Here is a 23967-nt window from a genome sequence, read left to right on the forward strand (position 1 = left end):
CCACTTCTTATTTAGTTTGCCAAATTTTGTCGATTTAGGGTGCGTCCGGAAGAGGACTCGTTGCCCTTCAAAGAATTTTGTAACACGTTTCAGTTTCTTGTTAGGGGAAGGTGGGGGAATTACACGCATGTGGGTAATTCCACGCAGGCTGTGTTACGCAGTTTGAATGGCGCAAGCTGTTTCCAGTTGGTGCTACACCCTGCCGGCCGGAGTAACAAATACTGTGCAGCTTACGCCAGCCATTTTCCAGTGGCATTGTTGGAGCAGTGAAGTATTGTTTATTTTCGGCGTGTCTCATGTAATTTTGGTCAACTGTATTTTGCAGGGTAAGTGCTACTATAAGTTGCTTTAATGTAATTCTTGCACATCAACTACTAACCCTAGATGAAACCTTTAATTTAAATGTAGATTTGTCCCGCTATTTGAATTAGGTGCTGAGTTATGCTTAGGTCAGTCATCGAACTTACAGTGGGGTAACTGCACGCAGGTGTTGTTGTGCGTGGTATTCCCCCTTGCAGGTTATATTTTCGATACTAACGAGTTTTTTTTTAAAATTTCAGATGGGTAGATATTATAAAAGAAAAACCCAGAAAGCAAAATGGACGCAAGAGGAACTTTGTAAGGCTCTTGATGCCATTAATTCTGGAAGAAAAATAAGAGAAGTATCAAGAGCTTTCAGGATTCATGAAGCTACTCTGCGAACAAGAATGAACATTAAAAATACTGAGGGTCCAAAACTTGGAAGATACCCAACATTTTCGACAGAACAGGAAAATGAGATTAGGGATCATGTTATTACAATGTCCAAGCTGTTCTATGGCATTACATGCATCCAGCTGCGAAAGATTGTATTTGAGTATGCAGAGCCTAACAACACTGCAAACAATTTTGATAAGTCATGTAGGTTAGCTGGAAAGCATTGGCTAGCTCTATTTTTAAAAAGAAACCCAAGTATTAGCATGAGAGAACCTGAAGCAATTAGCATTAACAGAATACAGGCATTTAATGAAGAAGAGCTTAATGCATATTTTAAAAACTTAGAACATGTCTTTGAAAAATATAAATTTAAAGAGGGGCGAGTGTTCAACGTCGATGAAAGGGGCATAAATACTGTACAAAAGCCCGAGAGAATTTTGGCTCCTAAAGGTGTTAAACAAATAGGTGGGGCCACATCTTGGTTAAGGGGGAAAAACGTGACTGTGTTATGTTGTTTCGGTGTTGCTGGTACCTACATCCGCCCTATGTTTATCCTCCCCAGGAAGAGGATGTCAAATCTCTTAAGTAAAGATGGACCAGTTGGAGCAATATATGGTTGTTCCGTCAGTGGCTGGTCCAATGAGTCCAACATTTTCAGAACAATGTAAAATCAACTATTGATTACCCTGCGTTGCTGATTGTAGATAATCGCAGCAGCCACATTTCACTTGAAATTGTTGAATTTTGTAAAAAAATATTCTATTGTCATGGTAACCATACCTCCACACAATTCTCACAAGCTTCAACCAATGGATGTTACATTCTTTTCTTCTTTGAAATCAGCCTTCAATCGTGAATGTGACATGTATATGAAGTCACAGGTGTATCAAAAAATTACACCATATGAGTTAGGAGAACTTTTTAATAAGGCATATATTAAGGTCGCTATCATGGACAAAGGGCAGTCAGGGTTTAAGGCAGGTGGGATTTGCTCTTTCAAACCAAACAAATTTCAGCATGACGACTTCCAACACTGTGAAATCTTCAGAGATGTTGTCCTTGAAGATGAAGAGTTTCCGAATGCAACAAATGTAAATGAAGTGGTTGCATCTACAAACGAGCCACATATCTCCAAAAGGAGTCAAGAACAGATTCCTGGATCTCCAGCAGAAGATATTCCACTTCTAGTAAACCTAGAAGAGGTCACAACATCAACTAAGAGGGGATGTGTTAAGCACATTAGTGCATTTGACATATCTCTTGTTCCTAAACAAAAACAACTTCTTCCTAAGCCGACACAAGCCAAGGGAAAGCCTAAGGGAAAGTCAGTGCTCCTTACAGGAACTCCAGAGAAGAATAAACTGCTAACAAAGTTATCAATAAAGAAACAAAAAGAAGCCATGAAAAAGAAAGCTGAAGGAAACAAGAAAAGAAATATTAAGGATAAAGCAGATAAGAGCAGGAATCTGCAACTTAAAAAAGTCTCGAAGAAGAAACAGACATTATATAAGAAGAGACACCACCAAGAAGATGAAAGTAGCAGCGTGGATTACCTAAATCTGGACTTGCAGAACATTTGTGATGACGATGTAATGGACGATATTGATCCATTGCCGATTTCAAAAGATCGTCTGTTTAGTTTGTGGAGAGTTTGGGAACGATGGAGAACTATGGTATCGATGTATTTCTTGTAGCAGATGGAATTATGAAGAATGTAGTGGCTGGAACACTCCAAAAGGTTACAAGTGCAATCTTTGCTGTATGAGAACATTAACTCTTTTCACATCAATAAAAATGTAAAAAACGAAAATTATAAGAGATGTTTGTAGAATTACATTATTTCGTTCTTAAATATACTGTTTACTATTATTAGTAACTAATAAGCAAATAATAGCAAGTATTGTATATTTTTATGGTTTGTTTGTTTTGCATATTATTACCCAGTACATTGCGTGCCATTACCCTCAGAGGTAGGGAATACCACGCATTGGCCCTTTTTTTATTTTAATGTTCAGAATTAAGGTACTGTTTATAACTATTTACAGACGATTGGAATATGTGGAGAAATGTCTATTGTATGGTATGTACTTATTTTCGTAGGTTTTAATGACGTAACGAATGGTTCACATCGATTTTTCCTTGGGTGCGTGTATTTCCCCCACTCTCCCCTATAAATTTTCCTTCTGGACTCAGCCCTGTTTAGTACAGCAACTATGGCTTGTTTGATTTTATCTTGTAGTGTCATTTCTGTGGTGGGTACCTTTGGTATGGGCGACTCCCACTCATTCGTTTGTTTTGACGGGAACATTAATTCATAAGGTGTGAAACCTGTTGAAGAATGTGGAAGCTTATTGACAACTTGCATGAAAGGAGTTACGTATTCCACCCATCGGGTGTGTTTGTGTGGTGTGTATGTCCTAATAAACGGGTTAAATTCTTGAAAGACTATTTCAACTGGGCTGGCTTCTGGGTGAAAAAGCTTACTAATATGTTCTTTATGCCCTGTGAGGTCATAAATTGTTTCCATTTTTGCCCAACGAAATATGAAGTTAGTAATACGTTTGGTTTACCTACTCTTCTCAAATAGTCTTCCAAGAATTCTTCCTCTGATATTTGTAGCTGTTGCATTTTTAATGGCATACATTTTGACATGTTTTGAGGAAATGTTGTGTAGTACCACTACATATTTTACTCTCCCTTTACTTCTCGGATATGGACCAGCTATGACCAGGGACACTATATCTACAGGGTTTCTTGTGAGTATTGGATGTAGCTCAGTATATTTTGACACATTGAACTGTTTTAACTGTTGACATATTGCACACTTTCTTATTACCTGTAGGACTCTCCTTCTCAAACTGGGAAAATAACGAAGTGTCGCAGTTTTTTCAGTACATTTGCTCACTCCATAGTGTTCCCATACTTCATGTGTGTGTCTTGTAAATTCGTCGATATAATCTTCAGGAATACACCCACCATTGATCAGATTTTTCATTTTTCCTATGAAGCAAAATGCCATTGTACTCCTGATACCATTTACTTACCTTTCCACCTTCATCTTACTTAAGGTTTTGCATGACTTTACTCCATCTGCGATCTTGCTGTTGAATAATTTTCATCTTCTTACAAAACTTATTGTAATCAGACTGTTGTGTTGTCCCTTGCATTAATAATGTTTTGGTTTCTGCATCTTGCTCTGTTAATTCACTAAATTCCTCTAAACCTAGTGGTAGCCTAGACAAGGCATCTGCAATAATGTTCTGACTTCCCTTGGTATAAATGATCTCAAAACTGAACTCTTGTAAATATAGACATTACCTAGATAATCTACAGTGCAATAGCTTACATGTTAAATGAGAGTGACTGGTGGTCACAGTACACTTTGGTATTCTTGGCCAATAAAAAAAAATCAAACTTTTTAAATGTCCATGTTACTGCTAAACTTTCCAATTCTGACACAGAGTAAGGTGGTTCAAATGGCTCTAAACACCATGGATCTTAACATCTGAGGGCATCAGTCCCCTAGACTTAGAACTACTTAAACCTAACTAACCAAAAGACATCACACACATCCATATCCAAGGCCGGATTCGAACCAGCAACCGTAGCACCTAGAACCGCTCGGCCACATTGGCCAGAACAGAGTAAGACCTTTCTGCTTCTGATTACGTGTGACTAGCAAAACTAACGACTTTGGGTACTTCCTTACCTTCTTCATCTCGCATCTGAAGTAAACATGCCTCAAGCCCTTGAGATGAGGCATCTGTGCTTAGACAAAAATCGTTGGACATGTTAGGGTGGCTAAGAATGTTTGCATTTACCAATGCCTGCTTAATGTTATTAAAATCCTCTTGACACTTATCATCCCATAACCAAAACCTATTTCTTCGTAACAAGTTGAGCAATGCATCACTGTTCATCAGTTGTTGTGGTACAAATTTACGGAAAAATAAAGCTAGTCCTATAAAGGCTTCCAGTTTTTTTTTATTTCTTGGAGCTGGACAATTGCGTATGGCATCACGTTTTTTCGGATCAAGTAATATATCTTGTTCTGACACAATATGACATAAAAATTTGACTTGTTCCTTACCAAAACTAGACATTTTTAAGTTAGCTCTTACTCCGTAATCTGCAAATCGTTGAAGCACCAGTTCAATGAGCCTGATATGTTCTAATCAAGTAGGTGTGGTTATTAGCAGATCGTCTACATAGACAGTGACTTTGATAAGCAATTCTGGTCCTAAAACCTTGTCCAATGCAGATATAAACATTCCTGTGCTAATGTTCAGTCCAAAAGGTAGAACACAAAATTCGTAACTTCTGCCCCCACAAACAAATGCAGTATATTTTCGACTTTCTTCGTGGAGCTTTATTTGCCAATACGACATTTTGAGATGGAGTAAACTGTAATATTTTGTATTGTAAAACTTTAGAAGCTGTTCATCCAAATTGTCTGGTCTTATGCGTACTCGTACTATAATCTTATTGATTCCTCTAGCATCGAGGACTAGTGTTACAGAGCCATCTGGTTTGCTTACTGATAATATTGGACTACTACAGAGTGAAAATGAAGGTTGTATAATCCTTCATTTAATCATACGATTGAACTCTTCCTTGACTGCCTCTCGTTTTGCCCATGGAATATGATATGACATTACACAAAATGTTTCATGTGGAAAGACTTCAAATTTACGTTCATAGCCTTTGATAACTCCTGGCTCCTTACTGAAAGCATTGGCATACTTAAATAACAAGTTAGAAAGTTCTTGTCTTTGCATATCATTTAGTACCTGTGATTCACTTAGTTTACCGCTAAAATTTCCATTTCTGACACAGAGTAAGGTGGTTCAAATGGCTCTAAACACTAAGGGACTTAACATCTGAGGTCATCAGTCCTCTCGATTTAGAACTACTTAAACCTAACTAACCCCAGTGTTCGCTTCTTGTTCAGTATCAAATATGTTTGTGAAATACACAGCTGGAAAGGAATATTGTACTACGACATTTGACTCTGGTTTGTTTTTGTTAATTTCGTCAGGTGTTTTGACTAAATCAATAGAAAAATCTGAACTTGTACATAAAAATGGTATTTACCATTACCTATGTCAACCTGTGTTTTGTACGTTCTAAACGTGTCCATGCCAATAAGACAATTAACAGTAAGTTTTTCAACTACAAGAAAGTTGCACTTAACTGTGAAATGTTCAATTTGCACTTGAATAAGTGCTTGATGCTTAACCAATTTAGTCTTACTGCCTGTAGCAGTTTGAACCTTGCAGTTTTGTACATGAAATGTTGGGAACTTACCTCTCTTCTTCAGTTCACAAAAAAATGCATTTGACATTAGGTTGGTAGTTGAACCTATATCTAAACCTTATCCTCAATCAACTCCATCAGTGGGGCTTTCGTGGCCATCTCCCCATCTTCATTCCGTCCTTTCTTTCCCGCCGCCTCTTTAGATACCGGGTTGGTAATGTGTTATCTGATTTGTACGTGCAGGAGAATGATGTTCCTCAGGGAAGCGTTTTAAGTGTCACCCTCTTTGCCATCGCCATTAGCAGTATCACGTCCACTATCCGGAGTCCTGCCCAGTGCTCCTTGTTTGTGGACGATTTTGCTGTTTTCTGTTCTTCCTACAGTCTTGTCACTGCAAGTCGGCAGCTGCAGCTTACGATAAAGCGATTAGAGGCATGGACTGTGAAGACGGGTTTTACCTTTTCTGCAGACAAATGTGTGTGTGTTCATTTTAATCGTTCTCGACGTGCTTTTACCTCCCCTGAATTGCGTCTGAGGGGCACCATTCTTCCTTTTAGAGACACTGTGAGGTTCCTGGGCCTCACTTTTGATTCCAAGTTGTCGTGGTTGCCGCACCTTAAAGACCTCAATGTGCGGGCCCTGAAGGCGCTGAATATTTTGAAGTGTCTGAGCCATCGGTCCTGGGGAGCAGATCGGGCGCGTCTGCTGCAGTTTTATAGGGCTTTCGTCCGGTCGCGTCTTGACTATGGATGCACTGTGTATGGGTCAGCGAGGCCTTCGTATCTGAAGATTCTTGATGCAGTACACCATGAGGGTATCAGGCTGGCTACTGGTTCCTTCCGTACCAGTCCCATCCCCAGCCTGTGCGCTGAGGCAGGGGAACCGCCGCTCGCCATGCGGCGGAAACTCCTCATGGTGCGACGGGTGTGTCAATTCCTTGCCTGTCCTACCTCCCCTGCATACCCTACTGTTGCCCGACCGCCTATGGAACGTCTCTTTTCCAGTCGCCCAAGGGCAACGAGACCATTTGGGATTCGTGCCAAGCATTTGCTTGAGTCCCTTGGTGTGGAGCGTGTGGCACCCAAACTCCAGGGTTTTACCTGCCTGCCTCCCTGGTTGCTCCAGAGGCCCAGCGTTCTTTTAGACTTGTTAGAGTACCGGAGGAGCTGCACTCCTGCGTTTGTTTTTACCTCCTTATTATATGATATTTTAAACCAGCATCCCGACCATGTACCAGTATTTACGGATGGCTCTAAACAGGGGACTCTGTTGGTTGTGCTGTTGTTTTCCCTGATCGAGTCGTCAAGTTACGGCTTCCTGCAGCGTTTACCATCTTTGATGCCGAATTGTTTGCGATCTTGCGGGCATTGGAGCAGATGAGATGTGTTCCCAGTCTTAAGTTTCTCATCTGTTCTGACTCCCTGAGTGCCCTTCAGACCATGCAACACTTGTACCCAGCGGATACGGTCGTCCAGAACATCCATGATGCCCTACTCCACCTGCAACGGCAGGGGAAGGAGGTTTCTTTCTGCTGGGTGCCGGGGCACGTGGGAATTAGGGGAAACGAACTGGCGGATGTGGCTGCCAAAGATGCATGTTCCCTCCCTCACGTTGTTGAATGTGCCGTCCCCCTCCGTGCTGTTACCTCCCTTTTGCGTTTTCGTGTTATGCGTCAATGGGAAGAGGAGTGGCTGGCAGTCGGTGAAAATAAGCTGTGTCTGGTCAAGGCCACCACGCGGCCATGGCGTACGTCCTACCAGTCATGCAGGCGGGATGAGGTTCTCCTCACTCGCCTCCGCATCGGGCACAGTCCCTTAACGCACGGTTTTTTACTCCGGCGGGAGGACCCCCCAATCTGCGGTGCTTGTGGCGTCCAGATTACGGTCCGCCACATTTTACTTGACTGTCCTTTATTCTCTGACCAGAGGGCGGTGGTTTCCTTGCCACCGGATTTGCCCTCTATTTTGCAAGACGACGCAACGACTGAGGTTAAGGTCTTACGGTTTTGTGTCCTGTCCAATTTGTTGGCTCGGATTTTAGGGAGAGGATTTTAATGTGCTGCTGGGTGACTGGCTTTAGGTAAGAGGTCTGCCAGTCGCGATTACCTACTTGTTTCACTTCGATTTCTGTTCTCTTTTCCTTGTGTTTCCTTTCCTCTTTTTGTGCGTTTCTTCTCCTCTTGTTTTGCCTCTGTATGTGAGGATTTGGAACTGCGTCAGGTCTGTGTCTTTTAGCCGCTCTCCTTGTTCGGTGTCCGTCTTCGTCCCTTCACTGCATGTGTTCCTGTTTCTATGCGTTTGGGCGCTGATGACCACGCTGTTTAGCGCCCAAAAACCTCAAACCACACACACAAACCACACACAATTGTGTGTCAGTGTTAAATATTTTCATCTTAATGATTGCTTGTACTTGTTCTTCCTTGACTTTATCTACTACATTTATCTCATGCAGATCCAAATCATCCTTGATGTCACCTCGTTTGTCAAATCTTATGAAACATGTTTGTAGTTCAGCCTCGCCCCCATCCCACGAGGGATCAATAGCCTGGAGCCTTACTACGACCAGTTGGAGTTTTCGGACAGCGCAGTGTGATTTAGTTCATTACCTGGAGAAATTTCAGTGAGTTGCACTGTGTGTGTACTTCGCCAATTTGTGTCGATAGCTGCTGTGCAGTTATTTTGGTGCCCATAATTTGGATGCAGTACAGTGTAAGGCATGGCATTGTTGCTGCGCGTCGGCCACTGCTGCGGCTGACTGTTTCTGTTTATGTTTGGCATATGGCCTTGTGAAGGTGAATCGTAATTCGCTCGTGCATTGAAATTACCATTATAAGGTTGGAAATTTCTTTTAAATCGTTTGTTTTTTTCCGTTCCTGTTACCGTACTCATTACCTCTAGGTATGTAATTTTGCTGTTGTGTGTACCAACCTTGTTGTGTGTTTAAATCACATTTTACTGACTGATTTACGTAATCATGTTGTTGTCGTGCCTGATTTTCTGTTGACGTACGGCGTACAGGTCTTTCCTCATAGATTAAGTCGATAGAAGCGAGCACTGACTGAAAATATTCAGTGTCGTGCTCAAGCATTGTTACTAATTTTTCTCTAATGCGCGATGGTAAACGACTTTTCAAAGTTTTAACACGTCTGCCTGCGTTATTGGGTTCGTCCAGTTGCGTGTCTGGTTCAGGTTTTCAAAGTAACCACGCAGACTACCAGTATTTGTCGAGGAAACCTCTTTCAAATTGGATATAAGTGCTGCAACGTTCGGCCACTTCGATTGCCCGTAAGAGCACATCACCTCGCGTATATTCCACGACAAATATGATTTTCTGTGCTTCCGTCCATTTGCGTGGAAATATATGACGAAAAGCACTGCTAAGTACAACGGGATTCATTCTTTTATCTTCGGTAGTGAATGTAGGAAACTGTCGATGCCTCAGCAAACCTTCGTCTGCAAAAAATAGTTGATAAACTCGTGGCATTTTCTATCGTATTTATGTAGTTAATATAGTAACTAGTAATTCCGGCTGGTAATTGTTTAGGTATTGGTGTTGTGGGTATGTTTACACTTTGCAGTCTACAACTGTCACTGGTACGTGCTGTGGGACTTGTTATAATTTGTGAATAAATACCAACAGGTTGTGCTTTGTTCACTGTAGCCTGTGTATTATTTGCCTTTATATTTCCAGATCCGGTAATGTTTTCTTCTAAAAGATTGCGGATCATATTTTCCGCCGCTTGTACGTTAATGTTTATCTTGTTCACGATTTCATTTTCCTTTTACTGAATAGCCTTATTTACTACATCCGTGTATAACTTGCAATCAGTTACTAGGTTCTCTGCGATGGTGTGACCCTTGTCCAGCGTACTTGCTTCAGCTTGATTAATGATGTCACTCAGATTTTCACTAATCTTCTCCCTCTCCTTCTTGGCACATGATGAGTCAACTTCTAAGGTTGCTACCCTTAAAGTAAGCTCCCCTACAGCTAGACGTACACTTTCATATTCTTTATTTACTTTGTTAACGACAGTGGTTACCTTTTTTACTGTCGAAACCAACTGGTTTTGTGTGGCTTCAATGTTTGTGTTTGATTCTCCAGTTTTCTTTATCTGTTGTTCTATGAGATCGTGAAGGTCGTTAAAAGAATCTACCTTGTGTTTTAACTCCGCAATGTTACCGTTAACTTCTGGAGTACTTTAGCTTTACCTGAGTTTTCATATCACTCAATTTTTCGTCTATACCAGCGCGAAAATTTTTGGCTAAGTCATCGAATTTTTGTGAGACCACGTCTTGTAAGTCCCGAATACTTGTTTTTGTTCTTGCTTCATTGCATTTAGATCTTGTGTAACAATGCTTTGTTGTTGTTTTACCATGTTCATGTCTTGTGTCAAATTACTGATATTTGTTGTTTTGCTGCTGTCTTACGAAGTTCATATCTTGTGTAACAGTGTTTTGCTGCTGTTTTTTATCATCTAATTTCGCATTTGTGTTAGATAGTAGCTGCCATAGCAGTGCTTCAGTTGCACTACTGTGGCTGCTGTCAGCTGTACTTCCCAAGTTAAATGTTGGTGCTGTGACCAAGTGGTGTTTGTAACATGTTGTCAGTATTCATATTTTGATCACTCTCCGATGTTTCATTCATGAGCGGCATGTCGCTCTGGGAGAGGCATGACATCGTCTCGTCAGTCGTAAACATTGTGTCGTCAAGGTCATTCTGTAGTGGAGCGTCACTATGATTTATCGCTCCTGCGACATTCATCTCTGATCTACTTAAACTTTCTGCAGTAGTTATGCATGGCGCCTGAACTTCCATTGTTCGATCTCACATTCTATGCCATCTTGGCTGATTGCGTTTCCGCTATTGTCATCAACGTCACATATTTATCGGCCATGTTATATTAATTTGTAAGAAATAAAAGTTTCACAAAATGTTAAAAATTTCCTACAGTAATTATTACACATGATAAATGCAAATTACGAAATGTCAAAGCCTGTTTTTTCGTCTACTATGAAGCTCAAACTATTGTGTCACGATTCTTTGTTTTCTGACAATGCGAATAAGGAGATAATGAGGAAAAGGTTTCTATCTACATCAAAAGAGGCGTTACCAAGCGTAACCATGCAAGCAACTTGTGTAGCGGTCCTATCTTTACGTGACTTGCGTCCAATTCTTATTCATTTCAAAATGTTTCTCCTCAATTTTTGCCTTTTTGTAATTCTTGCTTCCCTTTGTGATTCCTGCAAACAGAAAATACAGACAATTAATTTTTATAATTCATATGAATGTCATAGAAATTTCTAACTATAACAATAGTTAACAACACTATTAACGACCTGTGCCCAGAAGTCCTGGCACACTGGTCGCCAATTGTAACACATTTTGAAAATGAAAATGGTAAATATAACTATACCGAATATGAAAAATGTAATTGCTTGCGTAAATATCTGTCTTGTGCTTAACTTTGTTTCGTTTAATGATCAGACTTCGGTGGAATGCTTGAAGCTGCAGGCAGTGGAGGACTCCTTCAGCACTGGCACTTCTCGTAATTACAAAACAATTCACTTCATTTACTTAAATAAAAATGCTTAATACTGCTTTTTAACCCTGTATTATTCACTCATACAATAGAATACATCACTATCACAGTACATCGCCCTGCTACATACTCGAAAGTCTGATTATCTCAAAAAAAAAAAAAAAAAAAAAAAAAAAAAAAAAAAAAAAAAAAAAACAACTGTACATAAAACTGATCAAAAATGGTTCAAATGGCTCTGAGCACTATGGGACTTAACATCTTAGGTCATCAGTCCCCTAGAACTTAGAACTACTTAAACCTAACTAACCTAAGGACATCACACAACACCCAGCCATCACGAGGCAGAGAAAATCCCTGACCCCGCTGGGAATCGAACCCGGGAACCCGGGCATGGGAAGCGAGAACGCTACCGCATGACCACGAGATGCGGGCCATAGAACTGAGTTATAAAATGTTTTCTTCTGTCTGCGCCTTACCGCACATTCCAAATTAAAGTCTTTACTAATGTGTCTGTTTGATCGGTATTTCTTTTTTGCTTTACTGTTAAATAAATATTAAGTTAGCGCTGTCCTGGGGGCTCTTTCGTCATTTTCCTTTACAGCTGTTATAAAAAGCTTGGGATTTTATACAGATTTGACATGAAAAGTTAACAGAACTTTTTAGCCAATTGAGTAAACTTATTGTGTAATACCGATAGCTCAGCATCTTACAAAAATCTCTTCGGTGTCCTTGTGAGTCTTACACTTACATGTCAATATATTTACTCCTTATAGTATTTGTAGTTAATAACAGGGTAAATTTTACTATGTTCAGTAAATGAACTTGCAAAATACTGGAAGTAAAAATAATGTTCATGTAGACTATGCATTCCTTCCTATGAAAGAAACATTAAAAATACAAAGTAAAAAATTATTTTATTAGCCTCTCCTTCTATAAATAATTAACACCAAGGTTCATATTAAACAGAATTTTAATGTTACAGTTATACGTAAGGGTGACAGTACTCTATGTAACATCATGAAATCCTTTGAATGAAGTATGAAAGAAAAGCAGTACTTTCATAAAAAAAACTATTTCTAGCTTCCAAAACCATTAGTCCCTTCCTCTGGGAAGATGGATATGTTTTGCAAGATTGTGAATGAGGGGAAGATCACTTAGACCATCCAGGTAGAACACTTGTGTGATGCAATCGTGAGTACTGTTCCAGTGTTTGAGATCCCCAACAGGCCAGATTAAACCAACACACTGAAACGACTCAGAGTCAGGGTGCTAGATAGGTTACCAGTAGATTCAAACAATGTGCAAGTATTATGAAGCTGCTTGGAAAACTCATATGGGAATCCCTGGAGGGAAGACAATGTTCTTTTTGTAGAACACTATTGAGAAAATTTAGAAGATGTGAGAGATCAGGGCTCATATGGAGGCATGTAGATAGTCTTTCTTCTTTCACTCCATTTGTGAGTAGAACAGGAAAGAAAATGATTTGTAGTGGTGCAAGGTACCCTGCACCATGCTCCATTTGATTGCTTGAGTAGTACATATTTATTTTTATTTATATTCATTACAGCCATCTATGTGCTAGGTTTACACAACTTCCCTCACTTTCGAAAGTTCTCTTCCTTCCTCTCTCGCCAGTACTCCTTCATCCATTGGCTCACTCATGCTCGTTCTTCTGCCGAGAATACTCTGTTCTTCCTTGTTTTCTCATCGAAGAATTCCTTCACCTCCGCTACCTTTTTCCTAAAGATCTGCCTGTTCACAATTTCTTTTGCCGTGATCTCGCGTTTTTCTAGGCCTCAGAGCACTTCTTTCACCCATGGATTTTGTGTCTTCCCGTTCTCCTGGAAGAGTAGAATCTTGTTCTTCAATTGCTGCCTTTTCATTGTTGTTTAGAGTCAAAATCTCTCCTAGGTACTTGAACCTCTGAACTCTTATGATGTCGCCATAATTGGTCCTCATTGTACATACTGGATCAGTGGGATTTATGTTCATATATTGTGTCTTCTCAAAAGATATTTGCAGTCCTGCCTTCACTGCTGTTTCCTTGAGGACTTTAATCTGTTTAGTTGCAATTTGCAGATTCTCTGCAAAAAAAACACTATATAATCTGCAAATGCGAGGCATTCAAATGTATGCCCAGACTGTTTGCGGCCTAGCCTGATTCAATTTGGAAAGCTGAACTGACTCACTTCTTTTCGTCATTCCCTGATAACTTTTTCCAAAACACAGTTGAACAAGATCGGAGAGAGACTGTCTCCTTGTAGTATGTACACATATTAAAATTCAGAAAAAAACTGTGACTGCCTACTACATTAAAAAATGTTTGTTGAAAATAACCAAAAGCTTCGTGATTTATTTCAAATGTTTGTTCCACATTTATCTGTACCTGATACACTCTGACAATCAGTGACTTGCATCTATAACAGGCTTACAATTTGGAGATCTCAGTATTGCTTAAATCTGTTAATTACCCCTCATACAGCTCTTTTTATCAAAAGATCACATGAAAAACTGTATTTTTCAGAAGCTACATATAGGAAGATTTGATTGGCATATGGCTGTTTGTTTACAGAACAACGGTCAAAATTTAAGCATATCGGTAACACCGATTGGGCAAGAGCACATATCTACCTGGGCTGGAGTACTATATTGGATATACCCGCCCCCCCCCCCCCCCACACACACACACACTCAGTTGTGGAACTCAGAGAATGAGAAATAAAGGTTGTGGTAACAGACAGCATGTGGATTTGCCTAATATTTTGTTTGCAGCATATTTAAATAAACGTTCCCATATTTAACGCATTTTTCATAACAAAAAATAAAACTACTAGGGCATACCTAAAAACATATATTAAAAAATGAACAAACCTAACCTAACGTCCAGTTTCCACATACTTTAGATGTGCGTTTACATACAAATTTAAGACATTTCTTTAAGTATTAACTGAAGAATTTAGGTTTTTTTCATTACACACACATTTAGCAGTGCCACATCTACTCAGGGGAATTAGAGGTTTAAAGTACTATCTATTACTTCCTTTCAAAACACGTAAAGTATGTATTGCGCATACACGATCTCATGCTTAATTTTTCGGGTATACAGGTTTTGATTTTTAACGTTAGTTTAACTGCATTACGTTACTATGTTAGTAGTACACACGTATATTAGTGTTCCACATAATGTTAGTGACTCTTGTGATCTGTAGTTAATAGAATATTTCTGTTATTGCCTAGATACATTTTGTAAAGATATTGTAAATAACCATGAGTGAGAAGTGTTTGAGCTGCCGTAGGAAAATCAGTTCTGGGGTTCTGTGCAGCTGTTGTGGCAGATGGTTACATTGGGGTCAATGTAGTGGAATGGGAATCGGGAAGTAAATGGGTCTCTTCCATGGTATTGCAGATTATGTTCGAGGGATAGGAAAATAGTGGAACAGGGAGGGAAGATAGAGCCCTTCATGCTGAACTGGATAGCGCTAGGGAGGAACTGATGAGGTTAAGGGGGGAGAAGGGTGAAGGCAGGTGAGAAGTGGCGGGAGGAACAGGGGCCACAGAAAGAGAACAGTATCTGACAGTTTCATCATTGGCACAAACAATAGATTTGCCTTGCTATCTCAGTCAACTAAGGAAGAGGCTCAAGTAGACGTAAGTGTAGTCAGCCCTCAACAGACTCCCACTAGCAAACCAACTGTTGCAAAAAGAGTAGAAAGTAGGAGGAAAGTTCTAAGTTCTGTTTTTAGGCAGTAGCGATGGAAGAGGTATGGGCCAGATCTTGCAGGAAAAATTGGGTGACAGGTACCAGGTCAGAAGTATTTTCAAGCCTTGTGCATGTCTTAGCCAAGTGATAGAGGATGTGGATTCATTGTGCAAGGGTTTTACAAAGCTGGATCATGTTGTGGTAGTGGGTGGAGTGGGGAACAGTACTGATAGGGATCAGGGCTACAATATTGAGTGTAACCTGGTAAAAATAGCACCTGCAACAAACCATACAAATGTTGGCTTGGTTCCTGCTTTCATGCCACATGATTGGCCACAATTGCACAGATCTGTCAGGAGGGTCAATATGGTGCTACAGGAGCTGCTTTGAGTGGCTGCTTTGTCAGGCATAGGTTTGATTCCTGTTGATGGTATTGGTAGGCGGGACTTCACAAACATGGCCTCTATCTCAATAGGAAAGGGAAGGGTAAACTGGCTGGGATGATAGCAAAATCTTTAAGGGAGTACTCTTTTAGGCTAAGATCAAAGTCCAGTCATCCTACATTGATTGAAATTAAGCTAATGAGAAGTTCAGACAGGCAGGTACTAGAGAAGTTAAAATACCACAAGAGTCTCATAACAGTACAGTGAAAAATAATGTTAATATATTGCATCAGAATATCATAGAAAATAAAAAAACAAGGTAGATGAACTTATTGTTTGTTTAGAAGATTTAGAAACTGAGGGTGGAATAGATGTACTAAGCTTATCTGAACATCATATAGTCACAGGTACAGAAATGGTAAATGTAGGTGGATATAAGCCTTCAGCATATGAAGGAGAGTCACTATGGAGAGAGGGCGAGTTGCCATATATATTAAAATCTATCACAGTGTGAAAAATTTGGAAACTAAAAGATTTTACATAGAGAAACATATAGAGGAATGTGTGTGTGAGCTTAACCTAAATAATGGCAATTTTATAATTGTAGCCATGTATAGGTCCCCATTTGGAAATATTCAACTTTTTTGAAAAACTTGGGTTCTGGATTATTTGTTGTGCTATCTGTTAGACAGTGAAAGCAAATTATTGTTTGTGAGGATTTCAATGTAGATTTTCTGAAAGAGTCTGATTGGAGGCTTGACCTCGAAGTATTACCTGGTTCTTTCAATTTGACATCAGTTATTGATTTTCCTACACGGGTGGTACAGGAAAGCAGCACACTGATAGATAATGTTTTTGTAGACACAGATAAATTTAATGAAATAAAAACTTTTGTTGTTAAGAATAGTCTGTCTGATCTTGATGCACAGCTAGCTACAGTATATGATATAGCTCCATAGAGTAATGCAAAACAGTCCTCCAAAATAGTGTGTTCAATTAACGATTTAACAGTTCAAAATTTTAGGGAAAGCTTGCAATAGTTGAACTGGGATGAGGTGTACAGGGAACATAATGCTAATTTATAATTTAACCTATTTCATGATACCTTTGTGAGTATATTTGAATACAGTTTCACTAAGAAAACAGTGAACTTTAATTGTAAGAAACCATGTACAAAGTCTTGGCTTAGTAAGGGGATAAAAATATCTTGTAAACAGAAAAGGGAAATGTATCTTATAGCTAGGAGGAGTAATGGTCCCAAAACAGTGAAACATTATAAAAACTACTGCACTGTATTAAGAAAAGTTATTAAAAAGTCCAGAAGTATGTGCATTATATCTGAGATTAGCACATCTGATAATAAAATTAAAACAATTTGGAATATTGTTAAAAGGGAAAAAAGTCACCCGAGAACACAGGAAGACTGTATTTCTATCAAACACAATGAAAATTTGTTAACAAGAAATCAGATGTAGGAAACATTTTTAATAATCATTTTTAATTGTTGTAGAGAAAATAGGATCCAGCTATTCATTAGAAAATGCAAGGCACTGTATGGAAGACAGAGTACCTATGCAATTTGATAAAACTGAAATTCAACCCACCTCTCCTACTGAAATTAGAAAAATAATAAATTCACTCAAAAGTAAAAGCTCACATGGAATTGATGGCATTTCCAAAAGAGTACTAACGGAAGCTTCTTTCAGACCATCTGGATTGACTTAACGTTCCAAAACGATAGCTGAAGGCAAGTTTACAAACTCTGCGGCCAACAGGTGACGACGTCACTTATGTCAACAGAGCTGCTTACTGGTCACCGGGCATCGCTGTCACGCTTTCCGCCTTTCTGATGACGCCATGAAGTGCTTCCTTGGGGTCCGCGAGACGCACGTGGTCCACGAGCCGCTTGTGCCATAAATGTCTGTGACAATTAACATCCTTGGTTACAATGAATGTTGTTCGAACTTCTTTGACTTTGTATTGCGACGTATAAACAAAACAAAATAACACATGTTGCTTGCTGTTAATGTTATGTTGCAGTGATCATGGGTGTGGATGAGTAAAGAAGAAATCCGTGGATTTGAAAAGTGAGTTATAGTGCCCTGGTAACCTGTACATTTTTGTTTTGAGAGTGCATTTATTGTACACCGAATCGAGCCTGGTGTAACGTTACATTGTTTAGTAATTTGGATAGCATTTTGCTGGATTGTTTGTATTTTATATGTCGTTATGATGATCGATAAATGACGTTGCCAGCGGAAACATTTTTTTTACTTATTTGTTTGTTTACAAGTGTTTGTATGTAGTAGCAGGTCAGAAAAACTAAACATCCCAATTACACCCTGAAGACTACCCATATTTTTTATCTTGTGTAGTTTACTTTGAGCCAAGATAAATTAATTTACACTCCAAAATCTTGCAGAAGCAGATACTGACTAGGATTTGTCCTTATGCTTACTAGCATTTATTGTGAAGGTATATGCTCCACAGCACTGGGACTTACTGTTTACTCTCTGAAGTGATGCCTTGTGTGTACATGTTTGGTTCGACTCTTGCATCCACTATCTTCGATAAGTCAGTTTCTGCCTTGTTGTCAAATAATAGATTGAGACGATACTTCTTGGGGTTCGGATCTGTTTCACTTTGAAGCCATTGAGCCTGCCGAGTTCTTGTACTATATACGTAACTTCGTTACCACACAAACGCTTTCGTTTCTTCTCAGTTATTGTGATATTTTGAAATCAGTAGTCGACCAGTGACGTGTCTCCATTTTGTGAATCGAAAAAGAACGTATAGTAACATTATAAATAAATAAAATTCTTTTCTTCAAAAATAAGTAAAGACTGATAGATATAATTCTTTATTCTAGTGGCCTGGATATATTTTGTACGATGTTGAAAGTAAACTGGCATTCTAGGGATCAGAGCATCGAATATCAGATCTATTAATAGGGTAGGAAAATTTAAGAAGGGAAATGGATAGGTTAAAGTTAGATATAGTGGGAACTAGTGAAGTTCCGTGGCAGGAGGAACAAGACTTCTGGTCAGGTGTATACAGGGTTATAAATGCAAAATCAAATAGGGGCAATGCAGGAGTAGGTTTAATAGTGAATAAAAAAAATAGGAGTGTGAATAAGCTACTATGCACAGGATAGTGAACGCATTATTGTAGCCAAGATAGACACGAAGCCCACACCTACCACATTAGTACAAGTTTATATTCCAAGTTGCTCCGAAAATGGCGAAGAGATGGAAGAAATGTATGATGAGATAAAAGAAATTACACGCGTAGTGAAGGGAGACGAAAATTTAATAGTCATGGGGGACTGGAATTCGACAGTAGGAAAAGGAAGAGAAGGAAAAGTAGTAGGTGATTATGGAATGAGGGTAAGGAATGAAAGAGGAACCCACCTGGTAGAACTTTGCACAGAGTATAACTTAATCATGGCTAACACTTGGTTTAAAAATCATGGAAGAAGGTTATAAACGTGGAAGAGGCCTGGAGACACTGGAAGGTTTCAGATAGATTATATAATGGTAAGGCAGATTTAGGAATCAGGTATTAAATTGTAAGACATTTCCAGGCACAGATGTGGACTCTGACCACAATCTGTTGGTTATGAACTGTAGATTAAAACTGAAGAAACTGCAAAAAAGTGGGAATTTAAGGAGATGGGACCTGGATAAACTGAAAGAATCAGAGGTTGTAGAGAGTTTCAGATAGAGCATAAGGGAATGATTGACAAGAACTGGGGAAAGAAAAACAGTAGAATAAGAATGGGTAGATTTAAGATATGAAATAGTGAAGGCATCAGAGTGTCAAGTAGGTAAAAAGATGAGTGCTAGTAGAAACCCTTGGGCAAAAGGAGAGATACTGAATTTAATTGATGAAGGAAGAAAAATGTAGTGAATGAAGCAGGTGAAAAGGAATACAAATGCCTCAAAAATGAGATAGACAGGAAGTCCAAAATGGCTAAGCAGGGATGGCTACAGGAAAATTAAAGGGGGCCTTCGGTGAAATTAAGAGCTCAGATGGAAAACCAGTCCTAAGCAAAGAAGGGAAAACTGAAATGTGGAAGGAGTATGTATAGGGTCTATACAAGGGCAATGTTCTTGAGGGAAATATTATGGAAATGGAAGAGTACATAGATGAAGATGAAATGGGAGATACGATAGCCTTGGGAGAGCCAATCATGACAGACTCTGCCATATATTAGACTATGCAATCTGTTGAGCACGATGTATGAGACAGGCGAAATACCCTCATACTGGAAATACGGAAGCGTCCGATCCCACCCGTCTGCTTTGACCCATGACGTCACAAATATGGCGGAAACAAAAACAAACACACACTTTCCACAAGAAGCCTAATGACACTAACGGGGCAAGCGCGGGAAATGGGGTGTTTTGGGTGGGGAGCAAACTAAATATAAACAAATTTAGATGCCTTGCGTAGCTACAACGTGTAAGTGAAGACAGCCATGCATGAATACCCACCCACCTCCCCAGGGGTCGTAACCCCTGCAACCCATAGAAGATAAAGATGCTTCAGTAGCTGATTAGTGTTTTTTGTCTTTTTAAAAAAAATCTCACGGGATAGAACGAACACATCAGAAAGATAAATATAATAAACTAAAACAGAAATTCGAGGAAACAGATAATTAAAATAAGTAATAAGTGTTTTTAAATTTTAAAAAAATCTCACGAGATAGAATGAAAAGGATCAGAAAATTAAATAAGATAAAACAGAACTGGAGACAGCCACATTCAAACTAAACTCCGCACCGTCAAGACGTCACACACGACAACACCCTTACGTCACCGGTCAAAGCAGACGCGTGGGATCGGATGCTTCTGTCGACCCGTCATACTTTAAGAAGAATGAAGTAATTTCAATCCCAAAGGAAGCAGGTGTTGACAAGTGTGAAAATTACCAAACTATCAGTTTAATAAGTCAAGGCTGCAACATACTAACACAAATTATTTACAGACGAATGGAAAAACTGGTAGAAGCCGACCTTGGGGATGATGAGTTTGGATTCTGTAGAAATGTTGGTACATACAAGGCAATACTGACCCTATGACTTAGCTTAGAAGCAAGATTAAGGAAAGGCAAACCTACATTTCTAGCATTTGTAGACTTAGAGAAAGCTTTTGAAATTGTTGACTGGAATACTGTCTTTCAAATTCTGAAGGTGGCAGGGGTAAAATACAGAGAGCAAAAAGGCTATTTACAATCTGTACGAATTCCAGATGGCAGTTACAAGAGCCGAGGGGCTTGGAAAGAAATCAGTGATTGGGAAGGGAGTGAGAAAGTGTTGTAGCCTCTCCTCAGTGTTATTCAATCTGTATATTGAGCAAGCAGTAAAAGATACAAAAGAAAAATTTGGAGTAGGAATTAAAGTCCACATAGAAGAAATAAAAACATTGTAATTCTGGCACACACAGCAAAGGACCTGGAAGAGCAGTTAAACAGAATAGACAGTGTCTTGAAAGGACAATATAAGATGAATACCAAAAAAAGGAAAATGTGGATAAGGGAATGTAGTCAAACTAAATTAGGTGATGCTGAGGGAATTAGATTAGGAAATGAGACACTTGAAGTAGTAGATGAGTTTTACTATTTGGGCAGCAAAGTAACTGATGATGGTCGAAGTAGAGAGGATACAAAATGTAGACTGGCAATGGAAAGGAAAGCATTTCTGAAGAAGAGAATCTGTTAACATTGAGTATAGATTTGTGTGTCAGGAAGTCCTTTTTGAAAGTACTTGTATGGAATGTAGCTGTGTATGGAAGTGAAACATGGGCGATAAATAGTTTAGACAAGAAGAGAATAAAGCTTTTGAAATGTGGTGCTATAGAAGAATGCTGAAGATTAGACGGTTAGATGAGGTAACTATTGAGGAGGTACCGAATAGAATTGAGAGAAAAGGAATTTGTGGCACAACATGACTGGAAGGAGGGATCAGTTGGTAGGATACGTTCTGAGGCACCAAGGGATCACCAAATTTAGTAATGCAGGGAAACGTGGAGGGTAAAAATCATAGAGGGAGACGAAGGGATGAATACACTAAGCAGATTCAGAAAGATGTAGGCTGCAGTAGTTTCTCGGAGATGAAGCAGCTTGCATGGGATAGAGTACCATGGAGACCTGCATCAAATCAGTCCCTGGGCTGAAGACCACAATGACAAAAACTCTGTAATGTTACTAATCAGTAATGAGATACAAATTATAAATTTCGTATTAAAAATTTAAGATTTCGTCTGATCGCAGACTGTTGGGGCAAGCGGACATAGATGCCAAACAGTGTTCAGTAAGCACCGTTGACACACACCGCATCACTCACATTTTTACAAAGTTAACTTCCATATGGCTTGACTCCCATTCCCATTAGGAGAAATGGTTTAAGTGATGCTCCTTGACACCTCCTTTTGTTTTGGTTTTACTTGTCTTGAAGGCCATAAACTGGAAGGTCAGCAAGTTAGAGGAAAGGGCAAGTAATATCTGTTTTTCTTTCCAACATGTCTCATACTCATTCTTTAGGCCTAAGGAAGTAAACCAAATGTGGTAGCCCTGCAGGGATATTGTGAAAATATATATTTCTATAGTGTTCTACCTCAGGGAACTTATATTTAATCAAATGAGCTGTATTATTGCACGCATTTTGTTTGTTGATTAAAAGCCAGGGCAATTGTGTGTCTCGAATGATTTTTTTCAGGACATCACGACATTTATGTGCAAACAAGGACTGTCCCAACAAAACTGATAAATCTGGTCAACCTACATATATTACATTGAATTTGTGGATAAGGCTTCTCTTAATTGTTTCTGACAGTTCCAGGATATTACTGCTCCTTAAGATTTAAACAGGTATCCAGTTGTCAATTTTCTGTCCTCAGAAAGCCCATTTTGCTTTACAGTTACCCATTATCGTGAGGTCCTCTGCTTTAGAGAGCAGTAGTTTCATATTCTTAGTACCTTTCAGATGTCTAAAGATACTTTTGACTACCTGCTTGTGAAATAACACTGGATTATTACAAAAAGATGCTGGACTTATTCCTTATTGAACGTACATGAATATTCCTGTTGCTTCATGATAAGGTATGTTCTTCACAGCTTCTTTCTTGTTCTGTTTTTGACTCATATCATGAGTGATCACAAAAGTCCAGTGGTGTAGATTAAGGGTTACACACTTATATGTTGAATCTGTTAGGAATGCACTCCACAAAGTATCTCTGTCTAGCCACAACCAACATTATTTGTTGCTAGTAATTTGCATTTATAAACAGATAGTAGCTTTACCAAGAACTCTCGGCTTAAATTTTTCTCGTTGTTTGTTTTCGAATACAGCTTTCTCTGTTGGAGTGTTAATGAAAATCAGCATATCATCCATATAAACAACTACTGTTAGTATCACTGGAACTTGCTTTTGTATAGGCACATGAGTCAGCTCTTGATCTTATGAAGTTTATTTTCAAGAGTGTAGGGCTACTGTCTAATTTCAATTTCCAGAACTGGCCACCGTGCTTTAACCTGTATAATGCCTTTTTTTAATCTTGTAACTAGATCTATTTCGGGAACTTTTACAAAGATCGCTAAATGTAAGTTGTCTTGCAAGAAAGCTGTGGCAACATCTAGATGATCAATGTTAAGACCACGTTTAACAAACCTAGAAAATAAATACATATGTTTCATTGTAGTCCTGGTCTTGTTTGTGAACACATCCTTTTCTTACTAGGTGTGCTTCATAATGTACAATGTAGCCTTTTGGTTCTTCCTTTGTTTTGAAGATCCATGCAGCATTTATTGGTTTTTTGTCTGAAGGTAAACTGGCTGGTTCCCATGTGTGTTTCTCTTTCTGCACTTTTCTTGTATTGCTCATTGCCAGTTTCCTGCATTTTCTGATATCATTGCTTTTTGAGTGAGAAAGATTGAGATTTAGACTTTAGATTGACAGATCATGAAACCATGCGGCTTCTTTGGGTTTGAAATTCTTTCTATTGACTCCTGTTACTGTGATTGTTCATTATCATTATTTGCATTTTCTGAACTTGATTCCTCATTGCAGCTAGTACTTTTTGAACCACTGCTTGTTGTGATAATTTCAGGCTCAGAATCAATTTCTTCTAGTTCATTATTTCATTCTGCTTCTGTTACATGAACAGAACAAACATTCCACTTGTTTCCTATGTCTCAGTTACTTCTTTATAGCTACTGTTTGGAAGTACCTTAATTAAAAATAACGTCTGTCATATTTATGATTCTTTGGCTATTTGGTTCAATAACCCTGGTGTACCCTACCAAGATATGATCAGTACTCTTTCTGTTCCAATTTCGTTGGCTGGCTCCTGGAATGTAAACATAGGTCTTACTATCCAATAATCTCACTTGTT

General features: G+C 39.1%; 2 protein-coding genes across 2 annotated transcripts in view; both read left to right on the top strand.

The window, feature by feature from the left end:
• The first annotated feature begins 560 nt into the window (after window positions 1-560).
• Window positions 561-1364, top strand: LOC126153263 (uncharacterized). The gene has a single exon (XM_049916060.1). It carries the CDS (start codon window positions 561-563, stop codon window positions 1362-1364), a length of 804 nt encoding a protein of 267 aa, XP_049772017.1.
• Window positions 1365-17476: 16112 nt separating this feature from the next.
• Window positions 17477-23967, top strand: part of LOC126161614 (ATP-dependent RNA helicase DDX54) — a 124555-nt gene continuing 118064 nt past the window's right edge. Inside the window, exon 1 of the mRNA XM_049917569.1 lies at window positions 17477-17661. Coding sequence (XP_049773526.1) covers window positions 17630-17661 — 32 coding nt within the window. The 5' untranslated portion in view covers window positions 17477-17629. The remainder of the gene's footprint in view (window positions 17662-23967) is intronic.

Source organism: Schistocerca cancellata, chromosome 2, assembly GCF_023864275.1.
Source record: "Schistocerca cancellata isolate TAMUIC-IGC-003103 chromosome 2, iqSchCanc2.1, whole genome shotgun sequence".
In the NCBI taxonomy this organism is placed as follows: Eukaryota; Metazoa; Arthropoda; class Insecta; order Orthoptera; family Acrididae; genus Schistocerca; species Schistocerca cancellata.

Excerpts from the sequence above, each read along its gene's own strand:
- LOC126153263 (XM_049916060.1), top strand. The coding sequence starts at position 561 with ATGGGTAGATATTATAAAAGAAAAACCCAGAAAGCAAAATGGACGCAA.